The 23120-nt window shown below is 37.5% G+C and overlaps 1 protein-coding gene across 2 annotated transcripts in view; it reads right to left on the bottom strand.

Annotated features, from left to right (window-relative positions):
* Positions 1 to 2706: 2706 nt before the first annotated feature.
* The window catches only part of KIAA0825 (KIAA0825 ortholog), a 446146-nt gene continuing 425732 nt past the window's right edge, over positions 2707 to 23120 (bottom strand). The window contains exon 21 of one of the 2 annotated variants that reach the window (XM_064274127.1): positions 2707 to 5728. In XM_064274127.1, the coding sequence (XP_064130197.1) occupies positions 5611 to 5728 (118 nt within the window). In that variant the 3' untranslated portion in view covers positions 2707 to 5610. The remainder of the gene's footprint in view (positions 5729 to 23120) is intronic. The other variant, XM_023547725.2, reaches the window with a different exon arrangement.

Genomic DNA, 23120 nt, shown 5'->3' on the forward strand with positions numbered 1-23120 from the left:
TGCATGGGGATGGTGAGATGCTGGCTGGAGCATTCATCCCATGGATCAGGGAAGGGCCCCGTTGGAGGTCCTGGAGTCTCCAAAAATGTACAAAAGTGCCTAATGATGGAAAGTACTACTAGCATTTGGATGTTTGCTAGGAGGAGACAAAAATCCCAGTTTAAAGTAGCCTTTTCCTCTCATTCCTGAGCTGACCCTGAAGTATCTCGAGGTAACAGAATGAGTGTGGGACAAGAAGAAGTAAAAGGTGGTGGAATAGAGACAAAACAGATCATTTCCCCTTCCTTCCCACCAAAATTGTGGGCCAGGCCTATCTGAAAAGCGATTTGGATAGCGCTGAAATTTTAAATAATTAAAAGTGAGACACGTGGGTTTATCTCTAGGCTCCAATTCCGTTTCACTGATCTTTATGTCTGTCCTACACCAGCATCAAAAGCATGCCAGATAGGCTTCATCATTATGTGGAATATTAGCGGGTGCTGAATATACTGTTCTCATAGTTCCCTGTTAAATTTCAAGAGCTTTCAGGCATCATATTAGGAGCATTTGTAAGTAGAGGTTACACCTATGACTATTTTATATTATGAAATATTTCAAGAATAAAAAAAAGTAAGGATTTTTTTAGAGTTGTTGTTCTTAGGTGCAGTTGAGTTGATTCTGACTCACAATGACCCTATGTACAACAGAACGAAACACTCTCTGGTCCTGCACCATCCTCACAATCCTTGCTATTATTTGAGCCTATTGTCGCATTCACTATGTTAACCCATCTCGTTGAGGGTTATCCTCCTTTTTTTTTGCTCACCCTCTACTTTAGTGAGCATGATGTCCTTCTCCAGGGACTGGTCCCTCTTGATAACATGTCCAAAGTATGTGAGATGAAGTTTCACCACCCTCCCTTCTAAGCAGCATTCTGGCTGTACTTCTCCCAAGGCAGATTTGTTCTTCTGGCAGTCCACGATATATTCAATATTCTTGGCCAACATTGTAATTCAAAGGCATCGATTTCTTCTTCGGTCTTCCTTTTCATTGTCCAGCTTTTGCATGCATTATGAGGTGATTGAAAACACCATGGTTTTGGTCAGGTGCACCTTAGTCCTCCAAGTGACACCTTTGCTTTTTAACACTAAAAAAGTCTTTTGCAGCAGATTTGCCCAATGCTATGCGTTGTTTCATTTTTTGACTGCTGCTTCCATGGACGTTGATTGTGGATCCAAGTAAAAAGAAATCCTTTACAACCTTAATATTTTTTTCTTTTATCATAATGTTGCTTATTGGTCCAGTTGTGAGAATTTTTGTTTTCTTTATGTGGAAATATAATCCATACTGAAGGCTGTAGTCTTTGATCTTCATCTGTAAGTGCTTCAAGTCCTCTTCATTTTCAGCAAGAAGAGTTGTGTCATCTGCATATTGCAGGTTGTTAATGAGTCTTCCTCCAACCCCAATGCCATGCTCTTCTTTATATAGTTCAGTTTCTCAGATTATTTGCTCAGCATACAGGTTGAATAAGCATGGTGAAGGGATATGTTACCGCAAATTGCGAGTTCGAGCCGCCTGCCGCAAAGCGAATACTGAGACAGGAAGAGGTAAGCAGTTAGAAGGCTTTATTGAATACCAGTATTCAAGAGACAAGAGACAGAGGGGATTAAATTTCTCCCCAAATCTGTCTGCCCTAAAGTGTTGATGGGAGGGTTTTATAAGGGAAAGATCAGGGTTACCTAATGTTTTGAGCACGTAGTCCACAGACGGTCTTATACATCACAAAATAACTACAAAAACTCTTTATTAAACTAAAGAGAAACATGTCAGGCACCTTGGACTCTAATCAGTATATTTATAACAGGCTGAAAAACTCTCATAAGAATCTCTCGGCTAGAGGGGCTGTTTTGCCAAGTCCACTGTGGTTGAGATAGGGAGCAAGAAAGCAAATCTTGTTGGTTTGCATGCTGAGGGCCATTTCTAAAGAGATGAAAGAAAGGCGACATCAAGGCCACAGGAGCTGAGATAGCTCCGCACCCCTTTGGAGGAGACCGGCGCAGCTGGTGCAATTCAAAAATGTTTAGAGATTACTTAGAGCATCATTATGGCGTTAGCCATGTCAAGCTCTCAATCGCCTATTTCGAATAAGGGAAAATATGTTGTAAGGTATTAGGGTGTTTGTTATGTTGAAGAGTGGAACAGGCTGCTCAGCTATATTTTGAACAGAGCCTGCACCATTTTCCAAGGACTAGAGATTAATCACAGCTTATACAGCTACATTAAAACAAATGAGAAAATATATTCTCCCTAATATTAAAACACTTCAGATACAACCTTGATGCACACCTTTCCTGATTTTAAACCACACAGTATCCCTTCGTTCTGTTCAAAAAACTGCCCCTTGGTCTATGTACAGGTTCTGCATGAGCACAATTAAGTGCTCTAGAACGACTTGTCGCAATATTATCCATAATTTATTACGATCCACACAGTAAAATGCCTTTGCATAGTCAAAAAAAAACACAGGTAAACATCTTTCTGGTCTTCTCTGCTTTCGGCCAAGATTCATCTGACATCAGAAATGATACCCCTCGTTTTCCGTCTTCTGAATCAGCACAAATTTCTGGCGTTCCCCTGTAAAAGTACCACTGCAACCGTTTTTGAATTATCTTCAGCAAAATTGTACCTGTGAGTGATATAATGATACTGTTTGATAATTTCTACATTCTGTTAGAGTAAGACATGCTAATTACAACCTGCTTAACCTCTCTTTGACTCAAGTAGATAGGAATAGGATAATGGAACATTATAAGCAGGCACATATTTGTAGACAAAATAAGTGGTTTATTTTCCTATTCCTTGATTACAATTGCTACGTTTATAACAATGGTTGGTGTAGATGACAAAAATGTAAAATATCTGAAAGACACTATCTTTTATATTTTATTAAAAAATCATTTCACAGTTTCTGCATGGTAACTTCTAAACAAATAATAAAATAGGTGTCTCTGTAGTTACATATAAAATAACAGAATACAGAAGGAAGACAATATTTTATATAAAGTTAATATTTTTGTAGTAAGCAAATAGGGAGTTATAAAATGTTAGGCTTCATTATGTTGCTAATTTATACAAATGCAAAATAAATGTGAGAAGGAACAAGTGTTTTGAAATCCCACTCCTTATCATACTTGAAGAAACATATCAAGTATAAAGTCAAAACTATCTGATAATCAATGACTTATCATTCAACATTTCCAATGATAAACTTTATTGCATTTGTAGCTACTGTAATTTCACTGAGCGAATATAGAAAATAATCAACTGCAAGCTCTTCCTCTCTCCCACTTTTTCCATCTTCCAACTCTTCCTGTTCTTCCCTTTACTATACTTCTTCCTTTTCAAAAAGGAGCCATAGAGAAATTTCTCTGCAGAACTAAATCACTTCCCAAAATTAGTACAGAAATATATCAGACTCAGTAAAAACAGTTTTAAAAGACGATCTTTAGATATATTAGAAGACAGAATCCAAATGTGAAATCCTGTGAAAACTTTGTAATATTATTTCATTTAGCTTATTGGATCCATTTATTTTTATTTTGACTTTCCACTTTAGTGCCAAGTCTAATAAAGCATAGTTTTGCAGCTTTAGTATGTAGACCACTACAAAGCAAAGGGATTAAAGTCAACTATTGCCTTATGTTGACTGTTGTAGTAACTGTTTGAAGAAATCTATTAGGCTTATATAACATAATGGCTTGGTAAGAGTAGATGGAAAGTCCCGTTTTTATAATTTTTTTTTTTTTTACAATTTTTTCAGTGGTCTGCATAAAATATTCAGAAATTCTTTCAATCATGTCTTAAAACATTTGGCTCATGATTATACTGGCCAACTGAAGTACATTCTTTAAAAATAAAATGTGTTATTTGGCAGGCATCTGGGTACATGGACATTTGTGTGTTTTTATTTAAAGAAGTAATGCAAGAGATTTTTTGAAGATGACTTATTTTGCCCTCCCCAAAACTTTCACTTTTTGAAAAATGCATAATTACTTTTCTTTGGAAGTCATGTAGCCTACACATATTTTATAAAAATCACAGAATGTGGGAACATGGACGATCTATTATATATATATATACACACACACACACACACACACACACATCCAAAGCTATGCTATTTGACGTCATGTGAGTCTAAAATAGTCCATGATATAAGATTTCTCCCAGATGTCTTGCAGATTGCTCAACAGTCTACAGGCAGTCTCTGGGTTATGAACAAGATCCATTCCTAAGTCTGTCTTTAAGTCCAATTTGTAGGTAAATCAGAATAGGTGCGTACAGTTCTTATTTAGTGTCAGTTTGTCAAATGTTTGTCTTAGTATATAGTATACATTTTATCTTTCTGGGCATATAAAACACTTAACACTTCCAAACTGCACAGTGTTTTCATGAGTGTCACAGAGTAGTGCATGGATTCGTTATTATGAGCCATTGTATGTATTTAACTCAAATTTTTAATATAATAGGCTCTACAGCAGTCTGTTCTTCAGTATGAGTCAGATGTTTATAATCCAGGGACTGCCTGTAATTGTCTTTGTTGCTTTTTTTCAGTGTCAGCCATTCAAACAATTGTGTTTGAATAACACTGTAGTAGGCATATGGGGAGTTTTGAAAGGGGGCTTTATATTATCAGGTCGACAAGGTCATTATAATCTAATAATCTTTATAATATAATCAATCAATAAAGGCACTGATAGGGAGGAAGGATACAATAAATATTTATAACTGTACTCGGCAGAGAGGGCACTAGAACACATTCTGTCTCCTTAGGGTGTGTATGTGTGTGTGTCTGAATGTAATGAACATAACGTTATGGGAATTACACATAATGAGCCGTGTGGTAGAGATTGATGGAATGAATTTTAAACATAATTTTGGGAGAAAGGTGGATTTGGGTTAGGAAGAATGGCGAGAGTGTGGCTTGAATCAAGATGGTAGCGGGCAGTTGGCTGAACATGGAGCCATTTGGTAGAAGACCTTAAGGCATATGTTCATGAGTTTGAAGATGATGTAGAGGAGTACTGAAAAGCCACTACGGGCAGAGACATGACTGAAGTAACACTTCAAGAGGGTGCTCTTTGTAGCTGTAATTAAGAGAAATTGGGTGAAGATAAGGAAAAAGCTATGGTAAAGGAGGCTTATGTACAATGGTGGGTAGTAAAGGCTATTAAGACCTGGACTTGGGCTACAGCTATAGAATTATATTGAAAACTTAAAATTCAAACGTTGTATTAAAATATCCTTGGAGAAAAGATTTCCAAACATTTTGCCTGTTGTCATAGATACTTCCTGAACGAGAGGAGGAAAAATAATTCCAAGGGAACACGAGATGGCAGCAGTTATATCGCAGAAAGAGAGGTTGGGGAAAAAGATTTGAAATTATATTTGAAATAAAAAATATGTAGCACCTTATTTTTTATGTGTTGTATTCCTTTCCAGTACAGAGATTAATCAGTCATCGGTTTCATGCTTCACAGCACATCTGAGATACATTCTGACTGTAGTAAAAATTCTACTCCATTACATGTGATTATTTCCTAAAATATAGCTGCTGCTGTTTTCTGCAGATTACTGTTCCTCTGTGTGATCTGAGGCAGAAGAGTTCTGTATGGTGTAAATCCGTTTTAAATGTTCCAGCATTGCTTTTTCTTCCTCTTCCAGTGTTTCATCCTTTCTCATTTCCCACCTAGAAGAAAAATCACATCTTAGTATTCTATAATTTTCATACAGTCAGCACTCTGCTGTTCAAGGCTTGACTATGTAGTCACTGGTATATTGAGGCAATTGTTCCTCCTTGGTGAGGTCTTATACTGTTTGCCTTTTGGGAAACGCAGTTCATTGACACAGCTTCTGCAGAGCAGGGCAGGGAGGCAGGGGAGGAAAGTAGAGTCAAACCGGCTCCACTCCAATATAAAGTTTTAAAGTATTGCTTTATACAAGGTTTTTGTACGTAGATACTAAAAAGTTATATTTAATATAACTACCTACCAGAATATACACACATATATACAATCTAGAATAAGCAGCAATTAATAAGCAAATATTTTTCAAAGTATCTTTCCTTTACAGATGATTTGCATGGGAGTTTTGTCAGGAACACCTTAGCAGCAAGAAGAATATTAAGCTAAATTGAATAGACTTTAAAGGCAAGTCAGTGTATTTCTAGAAATAAGATCAGATTTGAAATAATCAAGTTAAATCACCTCCCCTACCCCCCCCAAAAAGCAGCAGATTGTTAGGATTCTATACAGCATTTACTAAAACAGCAGTTAAAGGCTCTAACTCTGGGTTATTGGGAGAAATAGAATAAAATGCTAGGCTACAGAACTATAAATATATATAAACTTGTAAAGTAAATATTATTACAAATAACCCCGGTACATTTAAGTTTGGGTACATTTTAATAAATTCTCTATAGTCTGCATAGATTTCCTTTTGCCTTCCCTTACTCCTATTTCTACCAATCCCCAAGCCATCCACTTTGACGTGCTCTTAAAAAGGGATTTCTTAAACCAGTGCTGATACATCCTAAAGGAACCTCTGCTATCAGGGCCTCAAGTAAACAGGACTTCTAACAATAAATTCACTGAATGTCCTTCAAAAGTCCCTTATTTTATTATAGTTAGAAATTTTTGATAACTGCCTGTCACAGATGAGGAAAGCATATCAAGTTTTGTTTTTTTTTTTTGAGGGGGAGGCAAGGGGAGTAGTTGTTTATTTTGTCTGAGTGGTGAAAACAAAGCCGGGACACTGCTATTTCCATAGAGACCTCCAAGTAGGATACCTGTTCCCACACAGATTTCCTTTTTGGAGGGCTTTGTTTGGTACACCCTGGTCATTCCTGGAGATAAAAAACTTTACCCATTTTATATGGATGAATTTGAGCATCATGAATATACAGATTAAATTCAATCCCTCCCAAGTAGGAAAATACATAATAATAGAAAATATTTACTTGTATAACACTAACTATGGGTCAAGGAGCCCTGGTGGTTCAGTGGTTAACACTTGGCAACTGGCTGCTAACTGAAAGGTTGGAGGTTCCATAGTGACTCCGAAGGAGAATTCTGTAAAGATCAAAACAGAGAACCAAACCCGCTGCCATTGAGTCAGTTCTGACTCATAGTTGCAGCTTTGGAAACTCTATGGGTCAGTTCTACTCTATACTATACAGTCTCTATGAGTCAGAATTTACAACAACAGGTTTGGGTTTTTTTTTTTTTTTTTTGGTTTAACTATGGGTCAGGAACTGACATATTACTTTTAAATGCTTGACATCCTTTTTTAAATTCTCACTACAATGTTATTATGCCCATTCTACAGATAAGTTAACTGAAGCATAGAATGTTGAAGTCACTTGCCCAAGTATCTTGCAGGATTTGAACTCAGGCCCTGGAGTCTGAGCTGTAAAACGCAATATTAAGCCTAGTTTTAAAACTGTTTTACTATTTTTACATTAATTACTGGTAAAAATAGTTTAAATGTTTCATATTTTGAAGAATGTCTTTCTGACATTTCTGAAAAATGCCTGTCTTTCTTGGGCTGGATATTAAATAAAAGAACTTTCAAAGGATGATGTAAATACTCTTAAAAAGGAATCCAAGCATGAGAAACTAGGTTTGCCTTTTTTTCCTCCCATGTAAAGGTGCTAATATAGTACTGAGTAAATGAATTATTTTACGAATGTCAACAGAGCAAAATATGTAATATGCACATAAATATTTTGATCATTGTCTCTACTTGTGAAAATTAAAAGCACAGTCTCTTTGCTTCATTAAAAAAAATCTGTATAATTAATGTAATTTAAATGAATTGTATACATAATAGAATCCAAGATAAGGATTCTGAAGCTTCATGACAATTACAGGCGCTTCATTGTATAATTGAGCTGTTAGTAATTAATGATATTAGGCAAAGTTATTTACCTACTACAGTCTTCTTAAATTTGCCTTGTGTTTATTAAGAAGAAATAATTTCATAAGAGAATGAAAAATGATGACAAAGATAGGTGAAAAATAATGTTAGAACTACATTTTTCCTAATAATTTTACCTTAATTGGATAAAAACATTAGAGTTTAGAGATTTGTAACACATGTATATTTACCAGAAGCGCTGTTACATTTCACCTCTGTGTGTTTTTGATGAAACATTTATCTCTAATTTCATCATAGTTTTAGGTCTTGTTAACATAATACAGAAAGAGCTCAATTCTGTCAAAAAACTATTGGAAGAAATATACACTAATTTGTTAAACACAGTTGACTAGACATTCTACTCAAAATATCTAGGACTAGTTTTCACTGTATATTTAGATTACTATGATGGAAGCATGTCTCTACAGGAAACGAGTAAATTCTAGTTCTTTCTGCAAACCACTATGGGGTGATCACATTTTTTTTTTTTTCTTACTTTGATAGCCTGCCTTCTTTCTGTATTGCTAAATTCCCAAACTGCCTATTATGGTAAAAGAACTGTAGCCTGATGCTGATTTCAGCTGATGTCTTAGTCATCTAGTGCTGCTGTAACAGAAATAACACAAGTGGATGGTTTACAAAGAGAAGTTTATTCTCGCACAGCCTACTAAGCTAGAAGCCCAAATTCAAGGCGTTAGCTCCAGGGGAAGTGTTTCTCTGCCAGCTCTAGAGGAAGGTCCCTGTCATCAATCTTCCCCTGGACTAGGGGTTTCCCCACACAGGAACCCTGGGTCCAAATGATGCGCTCTGCTCCCAGTGCCGCTTTCTTGGTGGCACGAGATCCTCCCTCTCTGCTTGCTTCCCTTTCCTTTTACCTCTTGTAAGATAAAAGGTGGTGCAGGCCACACCCCAGGGAAACTCCCTTCACATTGGATCAGGGATGTGACCTTAGTAAGGGTGTTACAATCCCACCCTAATTCTCTAATCTTGCCTCATTAACCACAGGCAGAGATTAGGATTTACAATACACAGGAAACTTACAATCACAAAAATGAAGGACAACCACACAGTACTGGAAATCATGGCCTCACCAAGTTGACATATATTTTTGGGGGGCACAATTCAATCCATGACAGCTGGTGGCGGTGCTAATGTTTTGTCTTTAACCCTGATGAGCAGCAAAGTACCATAAGACCCTACAACCTTAACTATCCTCTGGAACGGGCTCCATCTCTATGGCTTCTGGGAGGGTAGACATGGGGCTTGGCTTGTCCTTGACTCTGAGTCCCTTCTGCTATCTATATACAGTAGGGACTCTAATAGCTGGACTGATACACTCTCAAAGAACCAGCAGTCACAGTCTTGCACACTAGCTCTGTTCAAGTTGACTTGGGTGTTCTCAGCATTGGTACACCTTCCTGCATTTAGACACACATTCAGTCCTGGACCAGAGGTATCTGCCTGCTCTTCTGAATGTTATTTTAATATTAGCCAATGTTATAGATGGTGCAGGATTGGGCAGTGTTTCATTCTGTTGTACATGGGGTCACTATGATTTGGAACTGACTCAATGGCACCTAACAATGTTATAGAGCTCTTACATGCACAGGCCATGAGCCAAGAGCTTTCCGTGGATGCTTTTATTTAATCATTTTATTAATCTAACTACCCTATGAGGAGAGCCCTGTTCTTACCCCATTTTATAGATGAGAAAGCTGAGGGAAGACAGCTTAAAAAAACTTGCCTGAGGTCATTTAACTAGTAAGTGGTAAAATGGGATTCTAATCCAGGCAGACTGATTTCAAAGCCTGTGCTCTTGCTCAGCACACAATTGTGTTCACAGATTTTAGGTATTTTTTCTCCTAGTTGAAGCCATAGTAAATGCCTCAGAGAACTTCTCACACACCAGACTCTGGCTCCTCCCCTGTCTGGCATTGGTTGCTCCTTCCTACAGTAAGTGCTTCCAAGATTTGCCTATGTACCGACCCGGATTATTAAATTTTCTGTCTAGACTCTGCTGGTCAGCCCTGTCCTGTTCACAGACAAATCTCATTGTGACCTGGTCCTGTATTTACTTTTCAACAAGACCAGCTTTCGCATAAATTTTAGCTTTAATATCAGCAAAGGCCAGAGGCCTAGTACCATTTTGGTTCAGATGCAATCAATCTTCCCTTTATAAGTTCTATCTGCCTCAAATTTATTATGAATCTAAAAATTCTTTCCTTAAATGTCATTCATATACTGAGACATTGTAGAATTCGGGGGCTTTTTTTTTTTTTTAACTCCTGACTGTAAAATTGAGAGTATTTCAGAGTCTGCCTCCATCAAAATGTAACTTCCCATATCAGGCTGCATAGGTTACTATGAGAGCACCAAGAAAGGCTGACTACTTACATTTGGAAGGTGAAGGAAAGGTTTCCCCCAGATGAAAATTCTCTATGCAAATAAGAATATTCCAGTGGATGTTACCTAACACATTGGCCCAAATATTAGAAGCCTTCCTCTGTTTGAAGCAGAGAATACCGCAAGAGAGATATTATGCTTGGCTATAGAGATCTTGACCTTTGTTTTCTTGAATCTAAGCATTTTGGTCTGTGATACTAGAAGACAGGACCCCTAGTATTGTCCTTCGACAGCAGAAAGCTTATACACCTAAGCTTTCAGAAATATGGATGACACATTTCAATATATAATAATTACCTCTGGGCAATAACAACAAATAATTAACCCTAAAAACCCATTTCCGTCGAGTCGATTATGACTCATAGTGACCCAATTAAAATTAATCACAGTTAAAAATCAATATGCACCTAATATTCTACCAGGGTAATTTTTATCTGGGGAGTTACATTTGCACGAGTGTATGTGGATGTATGTACACACATACATGTGTGTGTGAGACAGAGATAGAGACAGCAAGACACCTCAAAATAAAATCTTACTATAAAGCCAGCCTTTCAGTTCCATGAACACTTGGAGTTCCTCAGTGCTGTCTGTATCATAATTTTCCATTTCAAACTGACCCTCATCATCCATAAGCATCTCATAAAGATGTAACTTGGCTTCTGAGTGTGAAAGAAGATCTGGATTGGTTTATGTTATATTGCATAATCCCTGCCATACACTACGAGGATGCCGCAAGAATAGGATGGACAATATAATGTTATGGTTAAGAGCACCAGAAGTGGTAAGAATACTGATATCCTGAAGACAACATGGCTCTTCCTTATGCTTCAAAACAGAGAGACTATATATTTTCATACTCCCACCTTTTCTTTACCTTTCATTTATGCAATTGGTAGAGTTGTGAGAAAGAACTGAACGTACACAGTTTATTGCCTTCCCTTTCTCTTCTCTTAGGAGCTTCCTGTTTGCGGAGGCCTGCACTTTCAGTTATGCAATAAAGCTTGGTAGGGTAGGCTCTACGCTCATGCAGGATAGCCCTGCAGCCCTGAGGGGTAAATTCAATCCAGGGATGTCTTAGTTAGGATTAGGCTCAACTGCTAGTAATAGAGACTTCAGTCCAGTGGCTCAAACTCACGAGGGTTTAAACTCTCACATAAAGGAATGTTTGAGAAAGGCAATACGAGGCTAATACGGTGACTTTATAAATTCATCAGGCTCAGGTTTTCTTTCTCCTCTACCCCATTCTGTCTCATCATTTGATCCAAAATGGCTGCTGGAGTGCCAGACATTACATCTGTATTCAGGCAGCAAGCAGAGAAAATGGGCAAGAAGGGGAGTGTCTCTAACCTTTTTAAGAAGCATTCTAGGAAGTTCAATATAATACTTCAATTTACTGCTCATGGATTTACAATTTAGTAACACACTGGAAGGGAGACTGTAAAAATATAGTTTTTAAACTGAATACATTTCTAAACATTCTTCCCTAAGCTCCATTCTTTAGGTAGAGAATGGGTATTGGGAGGAAACTTGTAGTCTTTGCTGTAATGTAACCATCAGCAAATCTAAACTTATTCTCTGATCTAAGTTTATTAGTAATGAAGCCAAAATTTTGATCCTCTGTCTGACTCCTGCACATAACTCTCAATTGGTGGGAGAAGAGAGAAGAGAAATGGTTTACTGATATTCCTAAAATCCTAAATGCTCTAGAACAGCAGTTGGCAAACTACAGCCCATGGGCCAAATCTGGCCTGCCACCTGTTTTCGCAAATAAAATCTGATCGGAACATAGTGTTGTCAATGGCTGTTTTCACTCTACAATGTCAGAGTTGAGTAGCTATGACTGAGACTGCATGGTCTGCAAGGCCTGAAATATTTATTATTTGGCCTTTTAAAGAGAAAGTTTGCCAACCTCTGCTCTAGAACAGTGGTTCTTACCTGTAGTGATGCTGTCTTTGTGTGGCGGGAACCGTGGAGGGCATTTTGGTTGATATTATGACTGGAGAGTGCTTCTAGGATCCAGGGAACAGAGATAATCCAAAATCCAAAACCAAACCTGTTGCTTCGAGTCGATTTCAACTCATAGCAACCCTGCAGGGCAGAGCAGAACTGCCCCATGGGGTTTCCAAGGAGCAGCTGGAGGATTCGAACCGCAAACCTGTTTAGCAGCAGAGTTCTTAACCAAATATGTGACAATTCCACAGAAAGAAGAGTTGTTTTCTCAAAATGTCAAAATTATCTCTGCTGAGAAACATTTGTTCTAGAATCTCCAAAACAATGTTGAATATTTATGGAATAGTAAAATAGTAAGCATCCCTATCTGATTCCTGATTTTAATTGAGATGGTTTCAGTGTTACACTGCTGAGAATAATATTTGCTGAAGAGTTGTTGTTGTTTTGCAGGTTTAGAGGCCAAGGTACTAGATTTGAATCCTATGCCCCCCACTTCCAAGCTGTGTGACCTTGGGCAAGCCAGGTAAAAGTGTACCTCTGTTTCCTTATCCATAAATTGGAGATAATAATTGGTGACCTTGTAAAGAGCTGTTTCAGTGGGGAAACAGAAAGGAAAACTTCACTTAAATGAATTCAAGACAGACTTCAAAGAGAAGAATCGGAGACCGACCACAGATCAGTGTTTCTCAAACATTAATGCCATTGAATCTAGGAGTCCTGCTGAAATGCAGTTTCTGATTCGTTAGGTTCAGAGCAGGAACTGAGAGTCTACTTTGCTACCAAACTCCCAGATGATGCCGGTGTTGATTGTTGGCTGATCATAATTTGGGGGGCAAAGAAGGAGAATCTTTCAGAAATTTTCGATCGAAGGCAGCAATAAAATGGATGGGGTGAACAGAGTAAGTGGACAGGGATGTGAGATCAAGAGAAATGTTTTTAAAACTTTAACTATCATAGCAAGTATGCTTGTATGCCAATGGGAATGACCCAGAGTGGAGAGAGAAAAATTAAAGATGGAGAAGCGAAAGGATCATCGTTTGAACAATGTGCTTGAGTTTTTAACAGTACTTATTTCAAAGAGTTATGGGGAGGATGAAATGCCTAAATTCTTATAAAACACATAAAATAGTGTTACCACTTTTTGGCATATTAGTTAAAGATTACAAATAGAAGAAAATATGACTAGGGTGGTTTAAACAAATATGGGGTTATTTTCTCACATAACAAGAAATCCAGAGATGGGTGACTGCTGGCATGAGTTTACTGGCTCAACTACAGCAGGGCTGATGTTTCTGTAGTTCTCTTGGCCTTCACCTCATGGTGCAAAGATGGCTGTTGCCGCATCAATCATTGTGTCTTTGTGTGATGCAGGGAGAAGGGGAAGAGACATGTGAGCTGCACCTGTCCCATTTTATTAGGAAAAACAAAACCTTTACCAGATTCTTCCTAGCAGATACTGAAGCCGTACAGCCTATGTTTGAATCCTGGCTCTGCCACTCAATAGCTGTGTGATCTTGGGCAAGTTTCTTAACCTTAGTTTTTTCATATGCAAAATAAGGGTTGATAGAATTTTACATCTTAATGTGTTGTGGTAAAGAGAGGTAAGCTACAAATTTCAAGTGCTTCATAAAATGTTATTATTATATTTTATGAGATTCTAGTGGTTTCCCCAGAATTCCTATCTTGATGCCCTTTTTCCTGCCCATTACAATGTTTTATCTGATAAATTCTCTTTCTTATCAATATATGGGTCAAATGAACTTGCTATGTGTTACAGTGGTTTCATTCATTGTTTAGTTATCCACTTTTATGATCGTGTTGTCATTCCGTCTTGTCTTTCATGAGGGAGAAGTTTCATGCTAGTCTACTCTGTCAGCCTAGTGGGGCCAAAGTTGTTTTTGTTTTCCTATAATATTTTTGCTGTATCTTTCAAATGCAGTCTTTAATTATGGCATTTTCTCATATTATCATCATGTCTCCTGAAATACCAATAAAATACTTGAATATAAAGAATGCTAACTTGAAATAAGCCTCCTGAATTAATGTTATTATTAAACAGTTATGCAACATTTTATATTTACAAAGTGGCTTATAATTATTTATTAGTTAATTGTAGTGTTAAACAGCATTAACCATCTGGACGAATTAACGGTTTCAAATTGTCCTACCAGTTGGTAGCTGAGGAATACAAAGTTGAGTCATATTGGATTTTATTTCCCTAGAACAAACCTTTTTGTCCTTCTCCTCTACGCAACACAGCCCACACTGGCTCCAAAGGGAGGTTCAAATCAAAGGGGAAAATGTGTTCTCTTCCTCCTCCTATCCTGCACCTGTGGACTTTCCTCAGAATTTAGTGTTAGACAAGCTTCTCTTCTCCATTGGAAAGTTCCACATTGACTCCCACTCATTCAGCTGTTGTCTCTGCATCTGTGATTCATCTGTCTCCCGATCTGTAATTCCATATTTCGAAGCTCATTTGTGCCCCAAGCTCTCTAAATTCAACTTCTTGATGGTCATTTTCACTTCCATTCCCATTATATTCATATTTAATTAAGTTGCTCATACTGATCATTATCCCCATCCTCTTTCAATAACCCAGGGTCTAAACTTCAGAAAGTATCTATGCTCCCACTGCCTATCTTGCTCACACAGTCAGTTACCAGTTAAGGGACAACTTACTCTGGAATCATTCTCATCTTTATCCCTTCTTTTCCACTCCCATGACTATTAGTAAACAGTTTGGGTGCTCATGATTTCAGTGCCTAAACAGGCAGTATTCTCCTAACTGATCTTCCTGCTCCCACTGACCTCATGCTCTGATCCCAATCCTCACATCACTGCTTGATCACTCTTTTTAGCGTGTGTTGTTGTTATTAGGTGTCGTTGAGTTGGTTCCGACTCACAGTGATCCTATAGTACAACGGAATAAAACACCATCTATTCCTGCACTATCCTCACAATTGCTGCTATATTTGAGCCTATTGTTGCAGCCACTGTGTCAATTCATCTTGTTGAAGGTCTTCTTCTTTTTCACTGACTCCCTGCTTTATCAAGCATGACGTCCTTCTCCTGATAACATGTTCAAAGTACATCAGATGAGGTCTCGTCATCCTTGCTTCTAAGGAGCATTCTGGTTGCACTTCTTCTAAGACAGATCTGTTCATTCTTCTGGCAGTCCATGGTAGATTTGCTATTCTTCACCAACACCATAATTCGAATACATCAGTTCTTCTTCAGTCTTCCTTATTCATTGTCCAGCTTTAGCATGCAGTCTGTTTGCTGAGCAAATAATTTGAGAAGCTGGACTACATGAAGAAGAACTTGGTATCAGGATTGGAGGAAGACTCATTAACAACCTGCAGTATGCAGATGACACAACCTTGCTTGCTAAAAACAAAGATGTCTAGAAACATTTACTGATGAAGATCAAAGACAACAGCCTTCAGTGTGGATTACACTTCAATATAGAAAAAAAAAACATAATCCTTACAACTGGACCAATAAGCACCATCATGATAAAGAAAATACTGAAGTTGTCAAGGGTTTCATTTTACTTGGATCCACAGTCAATGCCAATGAAAGCTGCAGTCAAGAAATCAAATGATATATTTGCATCGGGCAAGTCAGCTGCAAAAGACCTTTTTAACGTGTTAAAAGCCAAGATGTCACTTTGAGGACTAAGGTGTGCCTGACTCAAGCCATGGCAGTTTCAATTACCTCACATGCATGAGAAAGCTGGGCAATGAATTAGGAAAATTTTAGTGTGTCAAATCCTTCAGTGACTGCCTCTGCGGGGGTAAAGTCTTAGTGTTTTCACATGGTAGCACTAAGTTTAACTGTTTAACTGCTGCTGCCTCTCATTTAAACTCACAGCTACTTTATGAGATGGGAACTATTATTATTGCTACAGAAGCAAGAGTTGCCCAAGGTCACACAACTGGCCAGTGGTGGAGCCAAAATTCTAACCTAAGCAGCTAAAGCAATCCGAAGTAACTGTAGGGAATAACTCATGGTTTCTTCAATCACTGGAAAGAAAGCAACATTAATTTCAGAAAGCAGCTTGATTTTTTTTTTTTTTCCACATAGTAAAGGCATTATCAGATTCTATGGTGAAATTGGAAACTATAGAATTCGATGTTCTTCTTGGAAAACATTTCTGTGGGCAAGCGATTCTGAATAGCATTTAGTCCCAAGGGAAAAACTTTAGGGAGGGGATAGATATAAAGCTCTTCTATGTTTGAGAATAACTTTATGAGTATTGTAATTCATGAATTGTTGAGGAGAATCTATTATAAGCCAGAATAATCAGCTTTGAATTTAATCAGCTTGAATTTAAATGGCACTATTTCTTAGTAGCTCCATAAAACCACAGATTAGAGTTAGTAGCTTTCCCTTGGAGATAGGCCTTTCTGTCTTCTTATCAGAGGAGACCTACCTTCAAATTCTGATATTTTCCCCAGAGAATGTGAATCCACAACTGCTTTTGCCTAATGTTTTAAAACCCTGAATTTAGGATACGTGCGTAGTTTCAGTCCATCCCCTTTGGTACATATTTAGTGGAAATGGAGAAATTAAAATTATTCTTTTACATAACTTAAACAATTGATTCCTCATCTTTCTCTTTTCTAAAATAGAACAGTATAGAGTTTCCTTATAAATTATATTTGTAACACCTTAAAATTTTGCTTGCCTCTGAGCTTTATGTGGAATCTAAAGTATGTAAATAAGGTTCCTACATGAGAGTTCAGGAAGAGGGGCTTTTACGAATAAGTGGGCGGCAAGCACCTCACCTTGGTAAGGGAGCAGAAAGATCTTTAGAAACTTATTTCTGACTCAATTTAGTCATTCTCTCAAGCTAGTTAAGGTGTACGAGTCTGGGAGGAAATTCAATAGGAAAAAGGAAAGCAATAGAGAAACTCCCCCTCAAAAGGATCAAATAAAAGTGAAGAATATGATTATTTGTACTGTTTTATATTCAAATTTAAAGATAGAATGAGCTTTTCTTTTTACTATTATGATTTCCCTGAAATGTAAAGGACATTAAATTTTTACAGAATTTTAAAAAAGGCATCTTTGCCTTCAGAAGTCACAAAATATAGGATTTTCTTAAAATAGGCAAAGCGAAATCTTCTCTCACCAAGTTACCTTGACCTAGTTCAATATCTTAATATCTAGAAAACAATATTTATTTTTTTATTTTGCAAAAATACTTCACAGTTATTTAGTTTGTTGTATTACTTAGAACCCCTGACACTCAATGTTATTTTCCTTCACACCTCACAAAAGCATAGAAACCCATATGGTTATATCTGTGAAAATCCATACTCAATTCTATTAAATATCAATACTTGTCATCATGAATTAGCAGTTTGGTTGCTTGCTTCAGCCAATAATTTACTATATGATTCTGATAACTAGCTATATATTCAGTTTGTCCAGCTATTTCTGCAAGAATTCAAATGAATGTTCTTTTGCAAGGTGGTTGATTCTTTTTGCTACCACTAATGTTAAAAGGGATCTTCCTAAGCTCAGGAACAAGGAGCAAAACCCTTAATTTGAATTTATAGCCTTCAGAGACAATCTGTAGCACAACATAACTGTCCAAGCAATTTATTTTAATTAACATGATTTGTTCTATATATTTAAGAAGGAAAGTTATATAGCAAGAAATGGGACAACTAAGAATGCTAACGGTAACATTTTAAGTAGTTATGGCTTAGGGAAAACATAAATGGAAGCATAGCCATCAGTAGTAATGGAAGTTGAATTTTTCCGTTATCAGTAGATCATCCATATCTCCACAAAGACTTCATTTGCCACCAGTGCATTTAAAAAAATTATAAGAGTCTAGATAGAAGGCCAAGGTCATACTATTTGGCCAGCATTAGTGCTGATGTACAAAAAATGCCCTTTGCTAAGAGGAGTGTCAGGACTAGTACATACTGCCAGAGCCATATTGTTGGTTTTCCTCAGAGTAATGTACGGTTTAATGACTCAAAAGAAAAAACTGTCTTTTTTGCTTCTAGCTAAATTTGATATATCTGGATGGATATATCATGGACTGTGCTCCACAGACACTTGGGGTCTACTCCATTTACTAATCTTTTATGTTAAAAGGTAATTAAACTGTGTCAAGCAGTACTGTTCTTGCTCTAATAATGATATAAACAACTATCCATTTTTCACATACAGAAAGGATTACATGTTTACAACTCTAAAAATATAAAAAATTGAGTATGTTTTTACTACCAAGAAACCAAAACCAAACCCATTGTCATCAAGTCAATTCCGACTCACAGCACCCTCTAGGAGAGAGTAGAACTGCCCCATAGAGTTTCCAAGGCTGTAATAATTATGGAAGCAGACTGCCACACCTTTTTCCTGTGGAGCGGCTCATGGGTTTGAACCATGGACCTTTCACTTAGTGTTTAAGGAGCCTTATGTTTTTACTAACCTGTGTAAAGTTAATGCCAATTGTTTTGGCAATACAGGTTGGCAAAGGCCAATCATGCACTAACCCCTCCTGGGGATAAGAGTCTGGGTGAAAGCACCATTTAGAAATAAGTGGTCCTTCAGCTAAAAAGCCTATTTGCAACCTCTGTTGTTCAAATTAATAGCAATATTGCCTTTAGAAAGAGCTTGAAACGTAAATCTGTCTCGCATTTGGTTTGAGATTGGCTTAGAATTTGGAAAAGTTAAAACAGATCTAGAATCCAGGGGAAAATGAGAGCTCTGCACAGTTGATGGTACCACTACTCCTTATTGAAACACTGCCTAGATGTCTATATTTCTATTGGGTCCAAAGTTCTTTCCCTTCATTTATTCAGCAATCAAAGTAATTATTGAATGCCTATTACATGCTGAGCACTGTGGGGGTTTGGAGCTTATAATAATAATAATAATAATAATACATAGCAATTTCAATGCTCCAGGCACTGCTCTATGTACACTGCACATATTAATTCACTTACCATGATAGCAACTTTATGAGATGGGTACTATTATGGAAAAAGAAAATATTAGCGTGGAAAGAATTTCTTGTGTACTTCTTAATTTTACAGAAACTGATCCTCAGAGAATTCTACTTGTATGAGGTCACAAGCCAATCTGGGACTTGAACTCAGGACTTGTGATCACTCGTCAGGTGTTCACTGTAACCATGTCATACCACTTACTATAGCAGATCTCCCTAACAATTAGGGCTACTACTGTCATTTTTGCAAAATGGAAAGATAATTATACACCAGAAATTCAGAACCAATATATTTCTATTCCAACATATTAACTATAGGAAAATCTCATGAGTACATTTATTTATTGTTTGTTGCTACATAACAAATTACCCCTGACCTCAGCAGCTTAAAACAAACACTTATTATATCATACAATTTTAGGATGACTTAGTTGGTTAGCTCTGGCTCAGGACCTCGCATGGGGTTGTAATCAAACTGACCACATTTTTGCCTAGGAGCCTCTCCAAACAGCATGGATAGAGTCTATTTGGGTCACAGGATTTACCAACATTCAGGTAAATTATTATTTCTAGAACATACTTCTATTTATTTATTTTCTTTCTTTTGATCTGACCGCTCCTATGGATCCACTACTGAGGGTCTACTCTTCATTGGTCAAATGAAGTGGTATGTGGTAGAAAGTGTGTAAAGTTTTAGAGCCAGGTTAGAATCCCAGATGTGCCAATATGTTGATCTCGGTTAAGTAACTTCACCTCCGATGGGCCTCAGTGTTTTTATCTGTAAAATAAGGATCATAATATCTAAGCTGCAAGGTCATTGTGGAGACTGAAGCTAAAGTAGGAAAACTTCCTGGCACTGTCCTTTCATGTAGGATATAACTCATAAGTGACAGTATTAATTTTGTTCCTCAAAATACCTTGCTTTCTAGATGTGAAGTTATTACTTTTATTAACAAAATTAAATTATGAAGTAATAATTTAAAAATAGATTTTTAAAGAGTGAAAAAAATTGTAATGCTTCTCTGTCACGCTTTTTTAATTACTAGGGCAAATACCATAAGAAACTAGGGAGGGATACAGGATGCCTAGCCAGCTTCTCAGGGTCTTTGCTTAGCAATTCTCTTAGTATTCCAGTTACTGCTACTGCCTAACAAAACCATTGGGGTGTGGGGGCGGGAACAACAATCAAAAGGTCACAGTGGAGACTAATATCTCCCTTCCATGATGTCTGGGCCTCAGCTGGGAAGACTCGAAGGCTTGGAGAGACTCACCTGGAGGCATATTCACTCACTTATCTAGCGGCTGATGTTGGCTATCTGGAGGGGCCTTTGTTATGATGGTCATCAGAAGCACCTACACATGCCCTATCCATGTGGCCTGGGCTTCCTCGTGGTGGCCTCACGTTAACTGGACTTCTTACCTTACAGCTCCCGTTTCCAACAGCAGTGTTTCAGCTTAAAAGACACAAGCCACATCGCCTTTTATGACCTAACGTTGGAGTCCACGCAGCTTCACTTCTGGTGCATTTTACTGGTTACAAAGGGGTCACCAGCTTGCAGATTCAAGGCGAGGAAAATTAGACTCCACCTCTTGGTGGGGCTGTGACAAGGTTCCTGGATGGCATATGGGGCAAGTGATACAGTGGCCGTCATCTTGGAAAACACAAACTACATTACCGAGAGAACAAAGGGAAGGAGAGATCTAATGGGAGGGGCAAGCCTCAGAGCAGGGACAGCAGTGTGGAGACTTCCTGGACATGTCTACACGCGCAGCTCTATGACCTATCACAAACTGTTGGCTTTCAGTCTGGAGCCTGGACTCTCTGACTGCATTCATCTTACCTCCTTTCAGCAAGCCCTGGTGCCCTCTTAAACAGATGCACGAAATGTTTAGTACGTCATGTGTCCAGACTTGGTTGCTCATTCTACGATTCTTGGCTTGATCTCTTTCTTGTTGTTTCAACTTAGAATATTTAACATGAAATAACCACTGCAATGTAGGGCTCTCATAGGTGAATTTTAACTTTTTATAATTTATTGTGTTTTGCTTTTGAGAGCAGATCTCTACGCATTACAAGAGTAAAAACAAAAGGAAGCTAACACTTCAATCAACTCAAGTCCAAGCTTTGGTGAAATGCATAAAAGTAATACCCAGCCCAAGATAAATTGAAATTCTAGGCACATTTTGTTTGCATTTCTTTCTTGTTTCTAATTTAATAAATGTTTCCCAGAATGCAGCTTGCAAATCAGAGTAAATATATTTATATATTTTAAAAATGCTTACTTATTCCCTTTTGAATTCTGTGTCAATTGTGTACATTTCATAAAGGTAAACATAAGACATATTTGCTAAGGAATTACGTTTGTTGATGTGGCAGTCTCATGGCAGAAAGTATAAAAAATTCATAACTTGTCAATTATGAATTGCATTTCCCCGATTTGTATGGAATATGGAACTTTTCTGACTACTAGCTAAAAACATACGTGATACTATTTCAGATGTGTGTATTGCTAAAAAATAAATCTCAACCTGCCTTGAGAGGTCAAACACATTCCAACACTATAATTCTTTTAAATAATAATAATAGTCTCTGTCCTTTGCTCAATCGTTCACCTTTCTTATTACCCCAACTACTAACCTTATCAGCCCATTTCCTTCAATTTATCTTTTAGTCAGATGAGTATTACAACAGGAAGGTAGCATGAATACTCTTTAAAACTTAAGGCTTTTTCTCAGACAAATATCTTCCTTGCTAAGTGAACTTTATGCACTGACTGACTCCCAGCTATCACCCCAGATGCCCTCTTCCTAGGCCATTACCATTTTGTGGATGAGCACATCATTGGTATAGTATTTATCTTGATAGTGAAAAATAAACTCTTGCCCCCAAAGCTATGCCACATTCCTGATCCTTGTCTGGGAGGCATCTTCAAGCTGAGCTTTCATTGCAGAGTTGCATGCACTCAATGGTGGCCTAATTTAGATCACTGGTATTTTCTCTGAGTAAAATATGCTGTCAATTCAATTAGAAACTCACCCTTTGCTGTGTTTTCCCAATCGTCTCCCTCATTTTCTCTCATACCCTAAAATCATGTCATTCACCAGATACTGGGTTATTTCTGCAAACTTCCTTGTCTTACTACTTCCAGGTAACTGTCCGTGACCTGTGTTTCCCCTAAACTGTGATAGTTATTTTAACATCTGTCATCACAGCTTAAGGTGTGGTTATGTCTAATAATGCTTTATTTTTGCAGTAGGTGCACTGTGGGTTATTGCCATAAACAGAAAATTCAATTTATTGACTGACATTTCCAGAGCTTTTGGTCTCAGAGAAAGGCAAGTACTGTGTTACCTCATTGTATGACTCCCAGGTGAAAAACCCAAGACAATTATTTAATGTACTGAAAGAAGGTCTTAAAGACTTTGGAGAGTCTTCCCTCTCACCTTCACAGCCCCACAGCAATGCATCTCTCCTGAGTTTCTCTTCCCAGTTTAAATTCTAACTTTCAATGCATTAGATAACTAACATTAAAGTTAGCTTCCAAAAAGAGTTAATTCATTGATCAAATGAAGTAACTTTCTTCTATATTTAACTCTATAAATTTAAGATTGAAAGCTGTCACATTTTTTAGAAAAGTAGCTAGGAAGCATTAAAAAATAAAATAAATCATTGACATCAAGATATTTAATAAGAAAAACCATTTCAGTTTCTTCTATTTTGCTCCACTATCCTATTTGCCAAACCTATGAATTTAGCTGAAATGCTGTAGGGCTAATTAAAGTACATGCAGTTGACATGCAAACGGTATTCTTATTGATGTCTAAATTTTTGTGA

The sequence above is a fragment of the Loxodonta africana genome, chromosome 2 (genome assembly GCF_030014295.1).
Source record: "Loxodonta africana isolate mLoxAfr1 chromosome 2, mLoxAfr1.hap2, whole genome shotgun sequence".
Classification (NCBI taxonomy): domain Eukaryota; kingdom Metazoa; phylum Chordata; class Mammalia; order Proboscidea; family Elephantidae; genus Loxodonta; species Loxodonta africana.